The 20,799-nt window shown below is 45.2% G+C and overlaps 1 protein-coding gene across 5 annotated transcripts in view; it reads left to right on the top strand.

The window, feature by feature from the left end:
- The first annotated feature begins 280 nt into the window (after positions 1-280).
- The window catches only part of FAM219A (family with sequence similarity 219 member A), a 52,584-nt gene continuing 32,065 nt past the window's right edge, over positions 281-20,799 (top strand). For 4 of the 5 annotated variants that reach the window (XM_090274314.1, XM_090274313.1, XM_090274311.1 and 1 more), the window contains exon 1: positions 281-648. In XM_090274314.1, the coding sequence (XP_090130440.1) occupies positions 589-648 (60 nt within the window). In that variant the 5' untranslated portion in view covers positions 281-588. The remainder of the gene's footprint in view (positions 649-20,799) is intronic. The other variant, XM_090274312.1, reaches the window with a different exon arrangement.

Below are 20,799 nucleotides of genomic sequence, written 5' to 3'. Positions count from 1 at the left end.
TTTGCAGGAGGGAATTGGCTCCTCCCAGACGCGGTTACCCAGCAACCAACCGACATCCAGGGCGCAGGCGCTTCTGATGCCCCATCCCGGCTGGAGGGGGCAGTGGGGCTGGGCGTGCAGGGAAGCTTGGTTCCACTAAGTCCCGCCTCCTCAGGGATAATTCCACCCGCGGCAGCGCGCATTTGTAACTCCGGCATATGGGAGGGGCTGTGTCCAGATCCCGCCCCCTCATGAATAATGCACATTCAGGCGGTGTCCCGGACCCGGAAGTGGAGTTGCCGAGTCACCGCAGTGGCTGAGCTGCTGACAGGAGGCGGCGGCGGAGGAGGAGGCGAGGCCGGACCTGCAGCTCTACCCTGCCACAGCCGCGTAGTGCTAGACAAGCCCACGGAGCCACGCGGGCCTTAGCCCGCCAGCGAACCTCCCCCCTCACTCCCACCCGTTGATCTGCTCTGCCGCTTACCCGCCTGACTCGTCCGGGGTGGCCTAGTCTGCACCACCCACCCGGCTCCTGGGGCCGCTGCCCCGCGTGGTCCTGTTGGCGTCCCTGGCCGCGCCCGGCCCCGGGCCCTCTCGCTCGCCGGCACCATGATGGAGGAGATCGACCGGTTCCAGGTGCCCACCGCGCACTCGGAGATGCAGCCGCTGGTGAGGGGGCGGGCGGCGGGCAGGCCAGGGCTGGGAGGGGGCGCGGCCCGAGGGTGAGGAAGAGAATCAGGCAGGCCTTAGGTACTGTGCGAAGGGGGAGCGTTCGGATGGGGCAGAGAAAGCCATGACAACACATCGCTGGGGACATCGCTGGGGAGGGGGACCTGCAGGACTTGAAAACAGGGGGAGAACCCGGGAGGCGACAGCAAAGGGGCCTGTAAGGGTGGAGGGTACGGCCTAAGAAGGTAGGCCGGGAACTACTGGGAGCGCCGTCTGATGGAATGGAACCGGGCACAATGGTGCACACCAACAGAGGCCTGTAGCTGCGAAAGGAAGGGAACTGTCTTGGGGCACCGCGGGCGGCAGGCCCCAGTGGGCTGGCATGAGAGATGGATGGGAAGGCGTTTAGCGCTGGAGGCCGGTGATGCTCAGGGCGGGGGAGGGGGGTCGGAGAGCAGTCAGGCTAAGAGGGACTGGAGTAGGCTTGTAGAGAAGGAGGGCCTGCCCGCCTGTTTGCTGGATTTGGATGGGAATGCGGGGGCAGAGGCAGGTAGGAGCAGGGGGTCGGTGAAGGACCCAGGAATTTACTTCTCTGGAGGAGAGCGCAGGTAGTCTGAACTGGCGATACGGGAGCCGGGGAGGAGAGAGCGGAGCGGCTAGATGGAGAATCAGAAGCTCGGATGAGAGAGCTCCGGAACCGATGGGAGAGGGGGCGGGGCTGCGCTGGAGCACCTAGGCCCACCGTTTGGAAGAGCCCCCATCATTCTAGGCCTACGTGCTTGGAGCCCTTGCTGGGTGCCCATCCTACTGCTGTCGGCGGTCAGGTCCGGGTGTCAGGGAGAAATGATGTCATCGATGCCGGCGCAGAGGGGATGGAAGGGGGAGGGCGACAAGGGTTCACCGAGGCCTGGCCTAGGGCAGACCGTGCCCGCTGCCCACCGCCGCGAAGCGGGGGCAAGGTGGGTGGAGTGCACCTGACTGGCTTGGCTGCCGCCAGGTGGAAGACGCGGAGGCCTAGCCTGCCAGTATAGGGAGAGGAGGGAGCGAGGGAGTGCCCGGCTCTGTTCTCTGTTCGCTTTTCCTTCTCCTTTCCCTCTTGGAGCCTTAGGGGGAGCTGGAAAGAGGCAGAGCAGGCCAGAAACCTAAAGGTTGGGTGCCCTATTCTCTGAGCTCTGCTGTAACCTAACAGAGCTCTCCAAGCCTTGAAGATGTTGGGCTCCATAAGCCCCTTCCCTGTGTTGGGCCTGGAGGTGAGGAACTGGTTCTACCCTTGGGCTCCCAGATCTCTGTCTTACAGATGAGCTTGTGGTTTCCTGAGCAAGTAACCTGCCCATTACAACAGCCAAAACAGACCTTGGAAGGAACGAGTGATTTACTCTAAGCCACACCTTTAGGGAGATGATAGAGAGAAGCATTAGAGGCTACCCAACAGGAGATAAAAGGCATTTCCCCTCATTTTGTGACTACTTAGACAGTTCCAGAAGCCAAAGGAGAAGCTTTACAGAAGTGTACCATATTAGAATGGGGAAAAAGATGCTAGCCTGATAGCATCATTGGATTACTTGGAGGGCCAGAAAATCTTGGTGAGAAGTCTTTCCCATAAACTTAAAGAGCTTTGGGCTGGGTTAAGAGGACTTTCCTTTATAGATTATCTTTTCAGCCAACCTGGCTTGTCAAACTAGATTGCCCTTCCAGTTTTAAGCATCTAATCAAGAACCAAAAGGGAGGGTGGATGAAGGAGGAGGAGCAGGAGGAGCTCCAAGTAAGTCAGGAGAAGAAAGCAATGAATTGGTTCTTGCCTCCCATCTGGGGTTCCTAAAAATGGGAGGTCATAACTGTCTAGGGAAAGGGGGAAAGGAATTGAGTCACCAGGCTCTCTCAGTTGTCCCTGGTGCCTCTGTCATTGCCTAAAGTTCTCAATGGTGGTTTGGTTGAGTAGTGGCCTCAGAAAACTCCTGAGCTGCTTCTAGTGTGCGTGGCTTTGGAGTAGAAGTGTGAGGAGACATTTATCAGAAAGACTGTAATTGCCTTCACATCTTTTTCTTGAAGGCTAAAGGAACGCTTCTCTGCTAGGGGCTGCTTTGTTGTGGCTGAATGGAAGCCTTTGGAAGTAGCAATACAGTACAATTATCCCCGATTTGAGGGTCCTAGACAGTGCCCTGGAGATTTCTGCTTCTTGACCCTTGTTCCCAAGTTGAAGCCTAGAGGATTTCCAAAACTCCTTAAATGCTCTGTGTATTATTGAGACCAGCAGACTCTTGTGCGGCGTTTCCCCAAGAGTCTTCATTTGAGGGCATAAGGAACCAAGATGGTATACCACAAAAGAGAAAGGCAAAATGGCTGTTTAGGGGTATTTGGGTAGGCCATAAAAACTAGGGTCCCAGGCTTGAACTCAGCTGTGACCTATTTTATTTCTTGCCATTATTTATTGAGACCTGTAGGAAATCCCTTCTTGTCTGTGGACTTAGTTTCCCCATTTATAAAGACTATATTTCAAGTTTAAACGGTAGCTCCCCATTCTCTCTTCCAAAGAATATCATAGGGACCTGATATCACTGATCCAGAAAATTCATTCACCTATTATTTATTGAGCATCTGCTCTGTTCTAGATGCTACACTAGGAGTTGGGGGGGACACAGTGGCCCTTCCCTCTGAAGCTCACAGTTCAACAGAAGTTTATTGTTCTTGCTCACTTCCTCAGTGTGAGCCCCTCTGAAGGAAAAATTGGGGCTGTCTCCTTAAACTTTAAAGAAAACAAGGCAATGCTGGTGTCAGCATCATTTCCCCTTTCTGAATTAAGCTGTACTCGCACAGGCTCATCACATTCTCCATCATCAAATAACCCTCCCCTACTTATAGTGGTGGGAAGAATCCAGAGGCCATTCCTCACTTAGGAAAATGAGCTCTAGGGTAAGAGCATCTTTATTTTTTTATTATTTACTTGAAAGAAAAAATCAAGCTGAAAAAGGAGGCTGAGAGGAGTGGCAGGAGTTGGAAAGGAAGGCACAGCCAGCTGATCTGGGTGTTTCCAAGGTATTAATTTAAGCATTTCTTCTTAGCTTAGTGGGAGGAAGAGATCCCTGCCCTGTTGATGCTGCTGCTGTTGCAAGCAGCTGCTAGGAGACTTCTGTCTGGGGTGGGAGTTGACCTGAGGGCGTGGCCTCCCTCTTTTCCCCATCACACCAATTATTTAATTGGCCTGCCTGCCTCTCAGCAGCTGAACCAGGCAGGCCTGGGCATATCCCTGAGAGCTCCCCAGGGTCTCTTCCTGTCTCCTTATAAAAGGAATGAGAGCTCCTATTGGAGACCTGATCCCTGGGCTCCACTCCTGCTGTGTCTCTCTCCTACAAAATCCTTAGTGTTTTCTAGCACAGATTTCCCCTAAGAAACCACTAGGGATAGGCGTGTCTTCTATGTTGGTTCTTTGTCCAAACCACACACCTCACTGATCTAGGGAAGCACCCAGCTGTCCAAGGCTCTCTGTTGAGCAATTGGGTTGAGTTTGGGTTATTGTTTGTGTGAGCAGCAGTGGTAGGTTCTCTGGCCCTCCTGGAATCTGTGGGGCTGGTTGGTGCAGCCTCACAGTCTATGTCTTCTACTTGCCTACAATTGGTGAGGAAGAGATTTGTAGCCAAAAAAAAGGAAAAAGGGAGCTTTTAAACACTTAATTGTATTAAGCAAAGCCCTGCTTCCTATGCTTTCAGAGACCAAAGAGAAAAAAAGTGGCATATGGCACCAGGCAGGGTCTCTACACTTGACAGAGATGCTAGTCTGGCCTCCCTGAAACCCAGGCTGTTTGTTAACTCATTTGTTTAGTTCATGAGCATATGCTCAGTTCCAGGTACCTTAAGAATAAAGACAATTGAGATCTCTCCAGTGGTTAGCTAGGAGAAGGATGGGCTCAAATGACTACAGGAAGGTTTTAGATACATGCTATGGAAGAGTGGAGATCAATGGAGGGTGCTCCTGAGAAAGGGTGATACCTCCCTTGAGAGAAGATGAGAAATGCTGAGGTTCTGACCTTTTGACCACCTGAGCTTGGAAAGTAGTTTCAGACTCCTCCAGCCTCCTGACATTCAGGGATGGGGGTGGTAAAGACATTAACTCAGTGAGTGGGCCACAGCAGCTCCTGGAAGTGGCAGAGAGATAGCAAGAGCCACTATGGAAAATTGACCTACATGTATTCTTTGGTCAGGGAGTCTCAAGTTGCCTCCTTGTAGTCATACGACTTTTCAATTTAGCAGTGGATTCTCCTAGTGGGGCCCATGTGGCTTATGACTTAGTAGTATTTCTCAAGTTCTGGGATGAGGCCCACCCTTTACTCTTTTCCTATATTGCAAAGTGAGGATCAGATTTCCTCAGGTCTTTATCTCATCTCTTACCACTCATCACCTCAGTCAATAAATACTAAGAACCTACTTTCTGCTAGGGGTTGTGCTGACCTCCATGAAACATAATTTTGCTCTAGGGATATACACAATCAAGATGGATTGAGGTACCGCAGGGTAATGAGCACTACAAAAAAGGAAGAACCAGGTCCATCGGGGCCAAAGGAAAACTGGAAGGGCTCCCACCAAGTGGTCAGGGAAGGCTTCACAAAGGAGTCATTCCTGAACTGACTTTTAGAAGAGGAGTAGAAGCTTGTCAGACCTATAAGTTGAGATGAAGGACATGAAGGAAGAAACAAAAGGGTGCACTTGAATGATTGAAGTGTTTTATTATTTTTAATCTTTTTAATCCTCGCCCAAGGATATGTATCTTGATTTTTATAGAGAGGAAGGAAGCAAGAAAGAAAGAGAGAGAAACATGGATGTGAGAGAGAAACATCAATTGGTTGCCTCCCAAACATGCCCCGATCGGGGATCAAACCCGCAACCTAGGTTGTGCCCTGACCAAGAATCGAACCCACAGTCTTGTGGTGTATGGGATGACGCTCCAACAAAATGAGCCACCCGGTCAGAGCTGAAGGTCTTTAATTAAGGGAATAACATCCTCAAATTTGAGTTTAGGACTAACACTTCACTAGTGGTTAAGAGATTAGAGAAGGTAAGATGGAGGTCAGAAAACTAATATGGAGGTGGTTGCAATAGTAATCCAGAAAGAAATTATTTCAACCTAGAGCTGAAAGAGAGGAGGGGACAAATATATATAAATATTAATAAAGTGGAATAGGCAGGATGTGGTACCTGTTTGGAGGTGGGGTGAAGAGGTAGGGAGTCAAGGATGCATCCCAGGTTTCTGACATGATAGCTAGATGGCAAGAGGCACCATCACCACCCCCAGAAAACTCAGGGGCCTATGTATCTCTTGGCTTCAGGTACTGCTTATATGGGAGAAGGCTGCTGTTTTCCTTTGCTCTGCTGTTGAAGCTGCATTCTTGGGGTTACGGGGAACTCAGAGTCCTAGAAAACTTGAGAGTAGAGGGACACTGGCCTCACAGCCTCAAAAAGGATACTGAGAAATGCCTACCAATGAACACTTTTCACCTGCAACCTGCTTTGATGAATGCAAGTGAATTGGGGATGGCAAGGAGCCAGTGTTTGGTTTTTGTTTTGTTTTTCTGGCAGCACTTTGGTAAAGAAAAATACCATTGTTTGTTGGCTGAGAGAGTGTTTTATTTCACAGTTTCTGGCCTGGCCTTTTACCATCATTCTGTTCAAACCTATGGTTTTCTGACTGATGAGCTGAACTGGGCCCTTTCACTGATTTCTTCTAGAATGGATGTGTGAGTTACTGTTTAACTTGCAAGTGTCAGAATAGAAAAGGACCAACCTGGAAAACTGTAGTTAGGGTAGAAGCAGCACCCGCAATGCTATCTTCCTGGGATGAGATTGTTTAGAGGTGACTTGGCTTCTTAAAGGCCTCAAGTATAGCCTCTGTAGGCAGGCACACCCGTGGTAGCTGGGAGTCAGGCTGAGTCATTTCCATTCTTTCTTGAGGTGCCTGCTGCCTGGCTGACTATAGCTCAAAGTGAACAGAAATGGAAATCAGAACCTTCTTAACTTGAACCTGATTAGCTTCAGGGGCCCTCTCCTTTCCCTGAAAGGACAGATGGAGCCTTGTGTCAGAAAGAGGACATGGGACACTCAGCTTCATAGGCTTAGCTGCTCCATGCTGTTCAGGAGACCCTGGAAAATGGGTGCAGGGAGCCCCACAAGGGGTACGAAGGGGAGAGTCAGGCTAAGGGCAGATACTTAGAGGTGCTGGTTGAAGGAAGCAAGAGCCTGGCTCAGCAGGCTCTCAAGTCATTGTTTCCTAAGAAGACTCTGGTGGGAATTTGGCCAACTGGGTGGGAGAAAGGAAGGAAGGAAGCAGGCGGAGCTGGGACCAGCTCTGTATCTGACTCTGCTCTGGAGTTCAGAAGTTGGCACATGACCCGAAGACCTCACTGTGGGGCAGCTGAGTGAACTCCTGGGCTTTAGGGAGGGACTCTGGAGTAGGGAAGTAGGCTAGGAAGGAGGCCCAGAAGGTCTGGCCTGGGGCAAGGGTAGATGGAGATATGTAGGAGCTCCCCCTAGACATTCTTAAGAGCCAGTTCAAGCAAATATGTACTTGCATTTGTTGCTGTTGTTATTCAGAGATATCAAATTGAGGATCAGATGGTTGTACTTCTTGAGGGTCAATTTAATTTTTTGTAGTGATAGTGATGAAGTGTGAGCGTGTGTACACAAATAAGAAGGCAATAATGGCCACAAAGGGTATCCTCTGAATGACCATTCTAGCCCTGAGAAGTAAAAATACGATAAGAAGCCACACCCAGGCAGAAATGAGTCCAGCTACTGTGGTTCCTGATCTGATTTTGTCTGTTTTCATCACCAGACTCTTGGGTGTCATAACCAGAGCCCACCCCATCTATCTATTTAGAACAATACCTGGAGGGGTACTTTAACTAAAATTTATTGAATTAACTACACCCAAACGGTGAAATGGGAACAATATATATTTTACTATGTAGTTAACTTAAACACAATTATGTACAGACTATAAATTATTTATAGTTCCCATATTAATTTCCAGTTTTGTACATATAAAGGAACTGGTGAAGCCTTCAGCCAAGCAAGGCTTAGAGACCAGCATTTTCTATAATATATCCTTAGGAATATTGGTCCTTTGAGATACTTTATGGGGAATAAAAGTACCTATAGACAAATTCCTTTGGGAAACACTACACACTATTCCATCACAATGTTTATTAGCATGTTAAAGGCTCTGAGAAGTTCTGCAGTAAAGAAACCTTTCCAGCTTTGTTTAACCCAATGTTTCCCAAGATTATGTAACCATGGAAACTCTTTTCATGTTATGTCTGTTAACAGCTTGCAGAACCAATGTGTTTCTGAGATACTCTTTGGGAAACTCTGGCTTAGAAATGAATATTTCTTCTGATTGAGTCTAGATTTATATTCTCAGTTCTTTTGAGCCTCTTAAAACCCACACTGTTTCCCCCCATGCTAGTTCCTAATGGGATGTTGCTGCTTTGCATCAGGTCTGAACTTACTGCCATCAGTAGGAAGATTTTATTGATCTTTGGTCAAGTGCTGAAGCAAATACTAAGTTCCTAGTTTTTCTCAAGATATTGTTCAGGGAGGTTTATTTCCCTTCAAGTCCCTCTAATAAATGATGATGTGCCAAAACCAACATTTTTACCATTAACTTTTTTTTTGACAGCTTCATTGAGATATAATTCATATACTGTACATTTTACCTATTTAGTACTTTACTTCTAATTCTGGTGTGGCTGCCGCATGCCTCAGTTCTATTTCTCCTTTTACCTTGGGTTATGCTCTGCCCTTTTGTGATCTGCTAAGTGGAAAAGAATATAAAGATTATAGTCCAAATCTCTCATCAGGAAATATCCCATCTCAACTGGGATTTAAACTGAAAAAAATGATTCCCTGATTAGGGTTCCTCAGTGCTTCCTCTGCAGTACATACCATTAAATGTCCCCACTGATTACAGCAGCTCAAGAAGCATTCCTGCATAATCATTTTATATATGTATATATAAAATATATTTATATATATGTATATATAAAATGTGACCTACTTCATGGGCTACATAAAGTGTGGATGATAAGCAGATTTTATCCCTTATACTAGTGCCTATTATACTAGTGTCAGGGCACATCAGAGAAGGAAAACTCTGACTCCAAAAAACCTCCGCTGCCTTGCGGCATACCTCTTCAGGGGAAAGGCTAAGGGAGTAAACCCCGACAGAAAATCCGGAGCCGGAGTCCCTAAGGCGGTTCGACGTTGTAGTCAACACCGGCAACTCCTGCGGCGCACCTGAAGCCAAGCTGTATTGACTCCGTCTTTCCCTTGGACCCTTCAGCTGCGAAGAGAGGTGGGGTCTGCTGCATGGGCAACAGCAGACCCTCCATATCACCCTGCCCAGGCTCTGTAGCTTCAGCTTCACTGGAGAGGACACTCCAGCGTCATCACAAGATGTCGATTCAACACGGGAGGAGACAGATACCGTGTCACTCCCGAGTCGGACTGCACAGCCATTCTCGGCGGTGCAGATAGACTCTTAAGAAGCTACACCATCGTCTCTCGAGACGGACGGCTGCCGACGACTAGTGCCTATTGATCAATAGTGGCTGCCTGGAGCATGTGTTAAAGTGGATCCTGAGGCAGAGTCCTTGTTCAGTGAGAAAGAATGACATGGTTGGTTTTCAATACCTGCCATGGTCTTCAGCAGAAGAAACATCAGCTCTAGTACTCTGCTTGCCACCCTGACAGCCCTGAATTATTATAGTTATTATAGGCAAAGACTACAGGAAAGTAAGACTCTTGGAGATGTTAGCTAGCTTAGCAATCTGCTTTACTTAGGGGCTAGACTCTTATGATATGGCTCTTTAAGAAATGAATGGAGACTTCTGGCCAAGATGGAGGCCCAGACAGATACGCTGCATCTCCCTCCACAACTGAGAAGGAATACAACTACCTCAAAACTAGAGACAACCAAACTTTACTGCTGTGGCTCAGTGGATTGAGCATTGGTCTGCGAACCAAGTGTCGCTGGTTCAATTCCCAGTCAGGGCACATGACTAGGTTGCATGTCAGGTCCCCAGTTGGGGGCGCGTGAGAGGCAACTACACAGTGATGTTTCTCTCCCTCTCTTTCTCCTTTTCCCTCTCTCTAAAAATAAATTAAAAATAAAATGAAATAAAATCCAACACAGGTGTAGAATTAAAAAAAAAAAAAACAACTAGAGACAACCAGAAGTTCCAGAAAATAGAGCTGATTGGAAGTCTAACAAACAAAGATATGAAGAAGAAATACTCATCCAGACAGGTAGGAGGGTCAGAGCCAGGGTGGAGAGGATGCAGTGTGGTGGTGGGAGTGGCATCGGTGGCAGTGGCAGTGGCAGTGACAGCAGCAGTGGTTGGCTGGTGGAAAGCCCAGTCACACATTTTAAAAAGTAGGGAAGGACACCTGGGGAGCACTCCCAGCACCACACCAGACCATGCAGCTCACAGTCCCAACGCCAGGGAAAATAAAGCCTCATTGCTTCTGACTGTGAAAACCAGTGGGGGTTGGGGTGAAAGAAGAAACTGCTGGTCTCTCATCAGAGTCCGCTTATTTAAATGGCCCTCATGGTTCTAGAACGTCCGCAGACCCACCCACTTTGGGGACGACAGCCAGGGCAACAGCTAGAAGGGGGCCAGTCCCATACGGGAAATGGGAGAAGTGCGTGGAAAAGGGGCAAGTATTGTTCCCTCTCAGACCATTCTCACACATACAGCACCACAATGTGGTGAAACAGGTCAAGCGTACTGATGATTACCTAAGGCTCCGCCCCTTACAACATAACAGGTGCGACAGCTCTACCTAAGACACTGAGGCAAACAAACACAGGAGCCTGTCAAGATGAGGAGACAGAGAAGTATGGCCCAAAAGAGGGAACGGATCAAGATTCCAGTGGGAGAACTAAGCGACGAGGAGATAGCCAACCTAACAGACATAGAGTTCAAATCATTGGTGATAAAGGTGCTCACAGGTTTGACAGATATGCTTAAGTACGGCAAATGCATAAGGGGAGAAGTGAAGACTATGCTAAATGAAACGAGGAAAATATAAGGAAGAAAAAAACAGTCATCCTGTACAAAATGAGGAAATAAGAGTTGAAAAAAATGAGGAGAGGCTTAGGAACCTCTGGGACAACTCTAAACGTGCCAACATCTGAATCATAGGGGTGCCAGAAGGAGAAAAGGAAGAGCAAGAAATCGAAAGCTTATGTGAAAAAATAATGAAGGAAAACTTCCCAAAGTTGGTGAAGGACATACAAGTCCAGGAAGCACAGAGAGTCCCAAACAAGCTAGACCCAAAGAGGACCACACCAAGACACATCATCATTAAAGTGCCAAAGGTTCAAGATAGACTCTTAAAATCAGCAAGAAAAAAGCAGAGAGTTACCTACAAAGGGGTGCCTATAAGACTATCAGCTCATTACTCAAAAGAAACTTTGCAGGCAAGAAGAGACTGGCAAGAAGTATTCGAAGTGATGAAAAGCAAAGACCTGTAACCTAGATTACTCTGTCCAGCAAAGCTATCATTTAGAATGTAAGGGCAGATTAAGTGCTTCCCAGACAAGATAAAGCTAAAAGAATTCATCATCACCAAGCCATTTTTACATGAAATGTTAAAGGGACTTATTTAAGAAAAAGGTCAAAACTATGAACACTAAAATGACAACAAACTCACAACTATCAACAACTGAATCTAAAAAATAAAAACAAAATCCAACTAAGCAAACCAGAATAGGAACAGAATTATAGGTATGGGGATTATTTTGGAGGGTTATTAGCTAGGAGGGGAAAGGGGGAGAAATGGGGAAAGGGTGCAGGGATTAAGAAGCATAGTTAGCTCTGGCTGGTCTGGCTCAGTGGATTGAGCACCGACCTGCAAACCAAAGGGTTGCTGGTTTGATTCCCAGTCAGGGCACATACCTGGGTTGTGGGCCAGATCCCCAGTTGGGGAGCAGGGTGTGGTGGTGCTTGAGAGGCAACCACACATTGATATTTGTCTCCCTCTATTTCTCCCTTCCACTCTCTCTAAAAATAAATAAATTAATTAAATTTTTAATTAGAAAAAGGAAGCATAATTAGTTGGTACAAAATAGATAGGGGTAAGTTAAGAATAATATAGGAAAGGGTGAAGCCAGAAAACTTATATGTACTACCCATGGACATGACCCTAAGAGGGGTGGGATTGCTGGAGGGAAGAGGGGTACTGGGCGGAGAGGAGCAAAGGGAAAAAAAATTGGGACTACTGTAACAACATAATAAAATATACTTCATAATGAAATATACATAATAAAGAAAGAAAAGAACAAAAAAGGAATGAATGGAGAAAAATGATCTTCTCTACTCTGATCTTCAGCATGGGCTTTTGAAAGTATTGACTTGATGTAAAGTTAATAATCTTTTGTAAATATATAGGCCAGGTGAGAAGGAGTATCCTTGACTCTGCTGAGCAAATAAGAGGGAGAAAGAGGCAGATTCAGGAAGAGATCTCATAAATATCACATAAGTGGTTGACCAAACTTAAGGTGAAAATGTAAGCCCTGACCAAAGGAGCAAGAGGGAGTAGGCTAATAGAGGAGACCCTTAAGCCAGCAGTTACTAAAGAGGAAAGGCCCTACTGTGGAGATATAGCCTTAGCATTCTTCCCCCCAACTCCCACCCACAACCCCACCCCTAAGCTAAGCAACTCCTGTTTTTTTCTCCACCATTTTTCCACAGACTGGTTTCCAAATCTCCAATCACCCTGACTGCTCTAGTGGGTACTTTTGAATTTCTCATTCATGAAACTAGACACAGACCTCACCATGTGATCTGATCAGCCCAGATTACTGAGAGGCTGCCACTCTCCATTATATTGGTATTGTACTTCTATTATTGTCATTTGAGGTTCATGACCATATTTACTAGCTGTACCTATTCTTATATTGAGCTCAGGACACATCTGAAATAGGGCAGCCCTTAGCAATGTAAAATCAAGACAAAGACCCTGGAAGGACATCCTGGGCTAGGCTGGCTGCTAATATAGGTAAGGGTCCACTGGGCCTAGTGAGGTAGTGAATTCATACCTATTAGAAACTATACCACATGGGTGTATTTTGACTCTTTAAACATTTTTTTATTGTTTATTCTGTTATAGTTGTTACAGTTTTTCTCCCTTTTACCCCCCTCCACCCAGCCCACCCCTCTCACCCACAGTCAGTCCCCTCTCTGTTGTCCGTGTCCATGAGTCATTCATACATGTTCTTTGACTAATCCCTTCCCCTTCCTTCCACCATTCTCCCCATTCCCTCTCCCCTCCTGCAGCTATCAGTCTGTTCCATGTCTGTGGTTCTATTTTTCTTATCGGTTTATTATGACCTCACTTATAACTGTATTTTGACTCTTATTCTCAGAGTGGTAGCTGGCTGAATTCAGCAGTGGAATTTAAATAAGAATCTAGGTGAGGCTGTGTGATTGGGTAGCTTAGGGTAGACCTTCAAAGAGAGCTAGTGTTTTATGTGGACAGAAAACTTATTGTAAGTCTAGCATATGGCATAGCCATAAGAAAAGCTAATGTACTATTGGGTTGCATTAATAAAAGTACGGAGTTCAGGTCCTAGAAGGTGATGGTCTTACTCTGTGCTGGTCAGGGCTATCTGAAGTCCTGCATTCTATGCTGATACCATCGTTCAAGAGAGGTAGTGACTGGAATGATGAGAGGAATCAAAGCCATATCATGTGAGAACAGTTGGAAAAACCGAGCCTGTTCAGTCCAGTAATAAAACAGTCTCAGGGAAAGCATTTTATGGTTTTCTAATGCCTAGAAAGGAGGGGAGTAAAGAAAGTAAATATGGTTAGATTTCGTATTACTTGTGGCTTCAGAGGAAGGAACCAGGGCCATTGGATGGGAGTGTGAACATGCTTTTTCCTTAAAGGACTCCATTGCCTCCTGTTCCCTGTGATAGCAGTTCTTAAACTGAGCCAGAGGCCAGGGCACCTAGAAGACATGTTGCTCTTTGTAAAGTGCCACACTTTCTAAAGTAGGAGCTAGGAACATTTTAGGAATAAACAGGGCTTATTATGTATGTGCAATACAAACGTCAAAATATCCACTGTGGAACTTAGTATGAGCAGCACTTTCCTAGATTTCTGTTAATGTGTGTTTGCTAATCTTTTCTATCTTCCAAAACCTATCACAAAAGTGCCACCTTCTTCTTACATCCTTTTTTTCCATTCAGTAAGGAAAGGACCCTCCATTTTACTTGTCCTGTGGCCCCAATACATTGTCTTTGTGTGAAGTTTATGGATGCAGTTGTTTTATTCTTATCTTAAATTCCTTTTTAAGGTAGATGAAAGATGTTTTCATCAAAATACCTGAACGATCTTGTGAAGGAGGTTGTTGGGAAAATCAGTTTTGCCAGTTTTATAAATATGTAAGCAGAATCCCAGAAAGGTAAATGGGCTTGACCACTCCCCAGTTGGAGGTTGGCATGGCCTAGACTAGAACCCAGGTATTCTGACTCCCAGGCCCATGATATTTCCTTAAATTTGGGACCAATTAAGTTCTTCTGCCAGTGATGTTTGAGCTCAGACCACAAGATGAGAGGGACCTTGAATGCTGTGACAAGGAATGACTTGCTTTTCGCTCCCTAGTGGGATGAGGTCTCCCAGCTGAGTTGGTAGTCTGAATCCCTTACAAATTGATCTCTTCATTGGCAAGTTTACAGGACTGAGGAACATAGGAGAACATAGGAGGGTGATCCAGCCCCGCTCCCACTGGTAGCACAGCCAATGGAATGACTATGCTGCCAGCTTTGTTGTGAGGCTGGAGAAGGTATTAATTTAGTTGTGATGTATAACATTTAGTGAGCTCTGCTGATGAAGAGCTCCTAGCTGTCCTCCAATATTGTATGACTTGCACATGTCCTCTTGGAGACAGAAAGAAATATCTGTAGCTCTTGGAGGTAAAGAAGAATGTCAGCCTAGATGTCCTATTCTTTATGCGTCAAGCATGAGGTTCACATTCTCTTTACCACAAAACCCAAATGCAACAAACAGTTCTGTTCTGGGGCAGGCCTGCCTCTGGTGGGAAAGCTGGGGGCCACTTGGGCATGCAGATTATAGCAACTGGTGAGACTGGCTTCCATCGGGCCTCCTGCAGATCCTGAAGGTGCTCCCCGAGGATTTCAGTGTCCAGAAAGTCCTCTCTGCTCTCAGCTGGCCTGCTGATTCCAACCCTAGCTCAGAGTCAATCATAAGTTCGGAGAAAAGCCAAGTAGGGATAATGATGTAGGGAGGTGGTTGTGGTTTGGGGAAGAGGGGAAAAAATTCTGTGGAGTTAGGGAGAGAGACCAAGTTGGGGGTTGATGTTTAAGGTAGCAAATACTGGCAAAGGGAACCAGTCAGGAACCAAGATTTGGCATCTGTCACCCTTCCTATAGACTTCCTGATGGAACCTCATGTTTCAGATCCTTCATTCAGTCAGGATCTGAACTACAGGAATGAAGAAATCTCTGGGAACTCCCTGAGAGGAATCGGTTTGAGTTCTTTAAGAGTGTGAGATCAGTGTGAACTAGTGAGGGGCATAGGCCTCAGGGCAGGTGCTGTGTGCACAGTGGTTTAGGAAGTTGGCTGGGTACATTCTAGCTCTGCCACTTTTGTTAGGACCTTCAGCTAGGTTCCTAACCTCTTTCAGGATAGTTATAAAATAAATAAGATCATGTAAGTGAAAATGAACTGTGAATTACTGTATCATTTTTTATCTAAGGGTTGATGGGGTTTAAAGGAGATAATGATACTTATTTTTCATCAGTATTTCTCAGTGAAGCTTTTGTGGGGAGAGGGTAAGAAGATGGTTTATTCTTCTCATCACCAGATGAGAAGAGCCTTTGGCCTACTTGACAGGACCATGATGAGGCTGGGCTAGAGATGGAAGTGCTCTGTGCTCTCATTGAGTCCCAGAGTGGGGCCCATTGAGTGGGCCTGGACTGGAGGAGGCTTTGTCCCTGCCCATCCCTGCCATGGCTGTTGCAGAATTCTGCTGGAGTACGGTCTTCCCGGAGCACCCCACTGCTGGTGCTAGTGGAGGATGTCATTCTGCTGTTTCAGCTCCCAAAGGCCAATTCTCAGGGCTCAAGAAACATTTGAAAAAGTCCACATTGCTACTATTGCTACTACTCTCCCCACAGAACAGTAGGCTAGAGAAGGAGGCAGTTTCTAGTCTGCAGACCTTCTTTAAAGTTTTAAAACATTTTGTCATGGGAAATTTCTAACATATACGATGTAGAGAAAAGCTGAAATGAACCTCCTAGTACTCATCATCCAACTTAAACAATTATCAACCCAGGACTAATCTTGTATGCCACCTAGATTACTGTGGATAATTACTTCATCTATAGTCCTCAGTCTACTGTATTTCTGCAAATGGCTAATTAGATCTCAGGGTTTGATCAGATTCAGATTGAGCTTTTTTGTAAAGAATACTTCTGAGTATGTTCTGTGTACTTCCTAGTGCATCACATCAGGAGGCACAGGACAGACAGTTGTCCTGCTTTTTGTGATATTTAGATTGATTAGTGGTGTAGGTTATCCTGATGTCTTCATTACAAAGGTTCACCTTCAGCTTTTTACCTAATGTTTTTAGCAGCTATTGATAGTCATTGCCGCAGTCCATTATTTCATCAGGAGTTCCATTAGCACTGGGACAACAAAGAACTCCTGTCAGCTCTCTGCCTTCATCCCCCACAGGTATCACAGATATCCCTAGCCCTTTCTCCTTTAGGTCTACTTTTTCTATCACTTCCCTTATCCTATACCATCATTTTCTTCCTTATCAACCCAAGATGGCCCTAGGAAATCTTCAGGCTGCAGGTACTCACCCTGCTTCACTGTGGACCTATGTTTCTGAAGGGAGGGTCCTTACTTGGCGTCTGTTGTCACTGAGACACAGCTATCCTTCCCCCACCCCCACCATGAAGCTCCTGGGTCTGCTCTATAAATCCTACTAGGGCCACACTTGACCTTCCTGGGGAATAGTGGCAGCTCTAGTCTTTTTCTCCTGTGGGAGGGTGTGTAGCAGGGGCTGGGTTTATGTTATCTTCCCAGGGATTTCTGAACAGCCTTTTTCCATGCTGAACAGGGTCCTCCTTTCCTGAGCTTCCTGCCCCAGGCTGAGCCCTGGCAGGTAGCCAAGCCTGGTTTCCTGTTTGGCTGGGCTGTGGTCTAGGAGAGGTTTAGAGGAAGGGTGGTGGGATGGGCAGCTATAGCACTCTTAGGTCCTTTCTTCCTTCCAGTCAAGTTAAGAAACCTACGAGGACTAGAAAACAGCTACCACCTTCTGGTACTTTAGCATTCCTGTGCTGCCCAGGATCTCCACTCCTGGTTTCTGTCTTCATGTAGGAGAGACTGTAAGGACTATGCACTTGTGTGTGTGTGTGTGTGTGTGTGTGTGTGTGTGTGTGTGTGTGTGTGTGCGCGCGCGCGCGCGCGCCATGGGTACTGTGAACCAGCCAACCAGGAAGGCACACAGAGGTTGAGTGCTGCTTCCTGCAAGCCTGAACCCACCCCTGAGCCCCGTGTCTGCCCATAAGAGTGCTGCACCTCCACCACCCCAGCCTAATAGCTCTTAGTTCCTTAGTTATTATGTTCAGTGCATTGGAGCATCCGAAGGGGCAGGAAGTCTGAGAGGTGGAGGCTGACTAGGGACTGATGCAGCAGCTAAAAAACATTAGGAGTTTTATAGTAACAGCCCATCACTCCATACAGGATTTAGCCTCACAGCCCTGGATGCCTCACTCACTCAGATTCCCCAACATGTCTTGTTCTTTGGGTAATGAGGATGCAGAGGGACTCATTCTCTTTTGGGAAGTGACCTGCTGTAGATTACTTCTTAGCTCCCCTCTCTTGGATAGCCACAGCAGGAATTGTGTGAAACCTCCTCCCTTTGAAAGGAGATAACAGAAAAAAAGTGTTGCTAAGTAGCAAGGGTGCCCAATGCAGCTCCTTACCTTTCAACAACTTCCCTGTTGCTCTTACTCTAATAATCCTTAACATAGCCTGCAAGGCCTTATATGGTCCAGCTCCTACCTGCCTCTCGAACTCAGTTCATACCACTTTAATCCCCATCATTGCATCCAACCTCACTGGCTTTTCCTCCATTTCTCTGATGTCCCAGGTTTTCTTCTGCTTTGAGGCCTTTGCATATGTTGTTTCTTCTGCATGGAATGCTTTCTGTGTACCTTCTATCTTTTTTTTCAGTTGACTCTTACTCATCCCTCAAATTTTAGCTATAATTTCATCCCAGAGGGCTTCCCTTAAAATCTAGACTTGGTCAGTGGCTTTCTTCCCATTGCACTTTTTATATTTATAATTTTATATATCAGTATGTTTGTATAATTATTCTATTCACATGGGTAGTTCTGAAGGCCAAGTTTCATGAATACAGAGACCATATCTATTTTTCCTTCCTATTATGTCTCCTCTGCCTAGTAAGGTGCCTGACACATAATAAACATTTGCTAGACATCTGTTGAATGAATAAATGAATAGACTGAATAAATTCAATCTTTTGTCTCCTTTACTTGGTATCTCCATGTCATATCTGACTATCATATTCAACCATATACCCTACAGATGTGTATCCTACTATTTATGAGTACATACTGTGCATCTGCCAGCAGACACATATTTCATTTAACTTTTTTAACAATATGAAGGTATACCCTTATTCTACAGAGAAGGCACATGACACCCAAGGTCATACAGTGAGCTAGTAAGTGGCAAAATTGTTTTAAATCCAGGTATATGGAGTATAAGCTCATGCTCTTAACCATAACACTGCACTGCCCCCTTTTGGCAGTTTTGGAAGTTGTCACTGGGAACCTGCTGTCACTGGGCCCTGGTTAATTTCAACCCTAAATCAATACTTTTTGGAATTTCAAGTGCCAAGAAGCCATGATTCACTTCCAGCTCTCCCTGCTTGGGGAGGAAGTGGGGAAGGGGACCGGGAAGGAAATTCAACTGGGACTTCCCAATATCCCAAGGTGCATGTGTCTCAGGGTCTGCCTCCCATCTATTTTCCATGATCCCTTTGTAGCCTTTAGGTCTTAATGAAATATCCTGTTTAAAAGACCAGAAGGGTCAGCTGTTGAAATAGCCTGATCAACAGTGTCATGGAGAGTAACAATTGCCTTATTAAGATCTTAAGAAAAATTACTGAGACTGGGAGAGTTTGTCTCTTTGTGATTTAGCCACTAAAGATAAAACTCTGGAAATTGGTTTCAGTGCTTTCCTGGGAAACTCAGACTCAATAAAAGGGCAATATCTCTTCCTGCTGATTTAAAAAGCTCAAGTTAATCAGTACACAAAGCTCTTTTTGGTGGCCAGAGAAATTGGGACTGATGAATACTTTAGACTCTATAGAAACAAAATAAATGAGAAAGAAACATAAAACAAAAAAACAGCTACCATTTTGTTATGTGCTTCAGGCATGCTGCAAAAGCATTTTACATGCATTAATTATCTCATTTAATTCTAACACTGGCCCTGCAAAATAGGTAATGTTACACCCATGGAAAGGCAAGAGACATTAACAAAGGTAACCTGCCAAAGGTCAGACAGCCACCTGGCCTTTAGAACTAATCCAGGCCTTTCTGCCTTCAAATTCCAAGTAACCTCTCACCCTCCCAGTTTTTGAGAAATATACAGTGTCACAGCCTCTCTGGGAAGAAAAGAGGCAACATAATGTGTCCATGCCCTTTGACCCCTTCAGCAATTCCACTTCTAGGAATTTATTAATCTAAAGAAATAAACAAGTGTATAAAGACTTTTTAACAACATCTAATGGTTTTAAATAAATAATATAACAATATTATAACATTTAATAGTTGCAATATGATCATGTGGGAAAAAGCAAACAACAAAAATCTCTATCAGTGGGAACTGATTAAATAAATCACAGTACATCCATCCATAGCATACATATAGGAAACCTTTTAAAAAGGAAGAGGTAAGTTCTAATATGGATTGACATGAAAAAATATTCAAGATATATATTTCTTTCTTGTGGCAAAATGCATGCAACATAAAAGTTACCATTTTCATATATATTTAAATATGGACCATCTGATTCATCTTTGCTTAAATTTGCATATATGAATACACATTTTAAAAGTCTGAGGAGGTATAATAAACTGGTAATCATCCTCACTTACAGGAGAACTTTCATGTTCTTTTATGTCTATGAATTTTTTTACTTCAAAGTATTTCAATTTATTACGATAAACCAATATTATAATTTTTCTAATCATTTTTTTTTCCGTTTTAGGGAACAAATGCTCAAAAATCATGCTCTTTCTACTGTATTATGCCTACATAGGAGATATAGCTTTTGCCTCATAATTTCCATATTTTTCAATCAGGTATGCACGCCAACAAATTGGTGAAATGGAAGTGCTGCCAGATACCTGTATGCCATTTGTCTGGCCAATCTTATTCCTGCTGGGCCCTGCCAGCTTTGACTGGCCACATATAATTCAGTTCTATTCACTTCCTTCTTAAGTTCTGCAGAACCCTGTAGCTTTGGGGAGGCAGAACATATCTTTGGAAATAGAAAGCCGTACACACTGATCAGATATATTCCTGCCTCTTATTTCCTGTTTAGAGATCTCCTGCAGTCTCACCTTCACCATAAAAGAGAAGCACAGGGACAAAATTATTCTCATATTCCCCAAGGTAAAGTCATGGTCACTGATGTGTCAGTCTGAGTGATTCTCTTTGGCTCTGGCTTCCCTCCCATTAATGTTGCTGCTTATTGTGTTGTGGTTTTCAGTATGGCCTTTTAATGTGGTAAAGTAGGAAAGGGGTCAGGAAACTTGGAACCAAGCCCTGGCTAGGTGACTTCAGGGGAGCTGTTCTGCTTTACAGGGTGTCAGCTTTTTACTCTGTAAAACTGGAATAAATAATAGATGCTGGATTTTTAGGGCAGTGAAAATACTCTCTATGATACATAGTGATGGATACATGTCATTTTACATTTGTGCAAACCCATAGAATGTACAATAAACACAAAGAGTGAACCATAATGTAAACTGTGGACTTATGATATATCACTAGGTTTACCAGCTGTAACAAAGATACCACACTGGTGG

The sequence above is a fragment of the Furipterus horrens genome, unplaced genomic scaffold (assembly GCF_987537825.1).
Source record: "Furipterus horrens unplaced genomic scaffold, mFurHor1.1.pri manual_scaffold_4, whole genome shotgun sequence".
NCBI classification, from domain to species: Eukaryota; Metazoa; Chordata; class Mammalia; order Chiroptera; family Furipteridae; genus Furipterus; species Furipterus horrens.
Note: the sequence above shows the minus strand (reverse complement) of the source record. Positions and strands in the feature narration are given on the sequence as shown.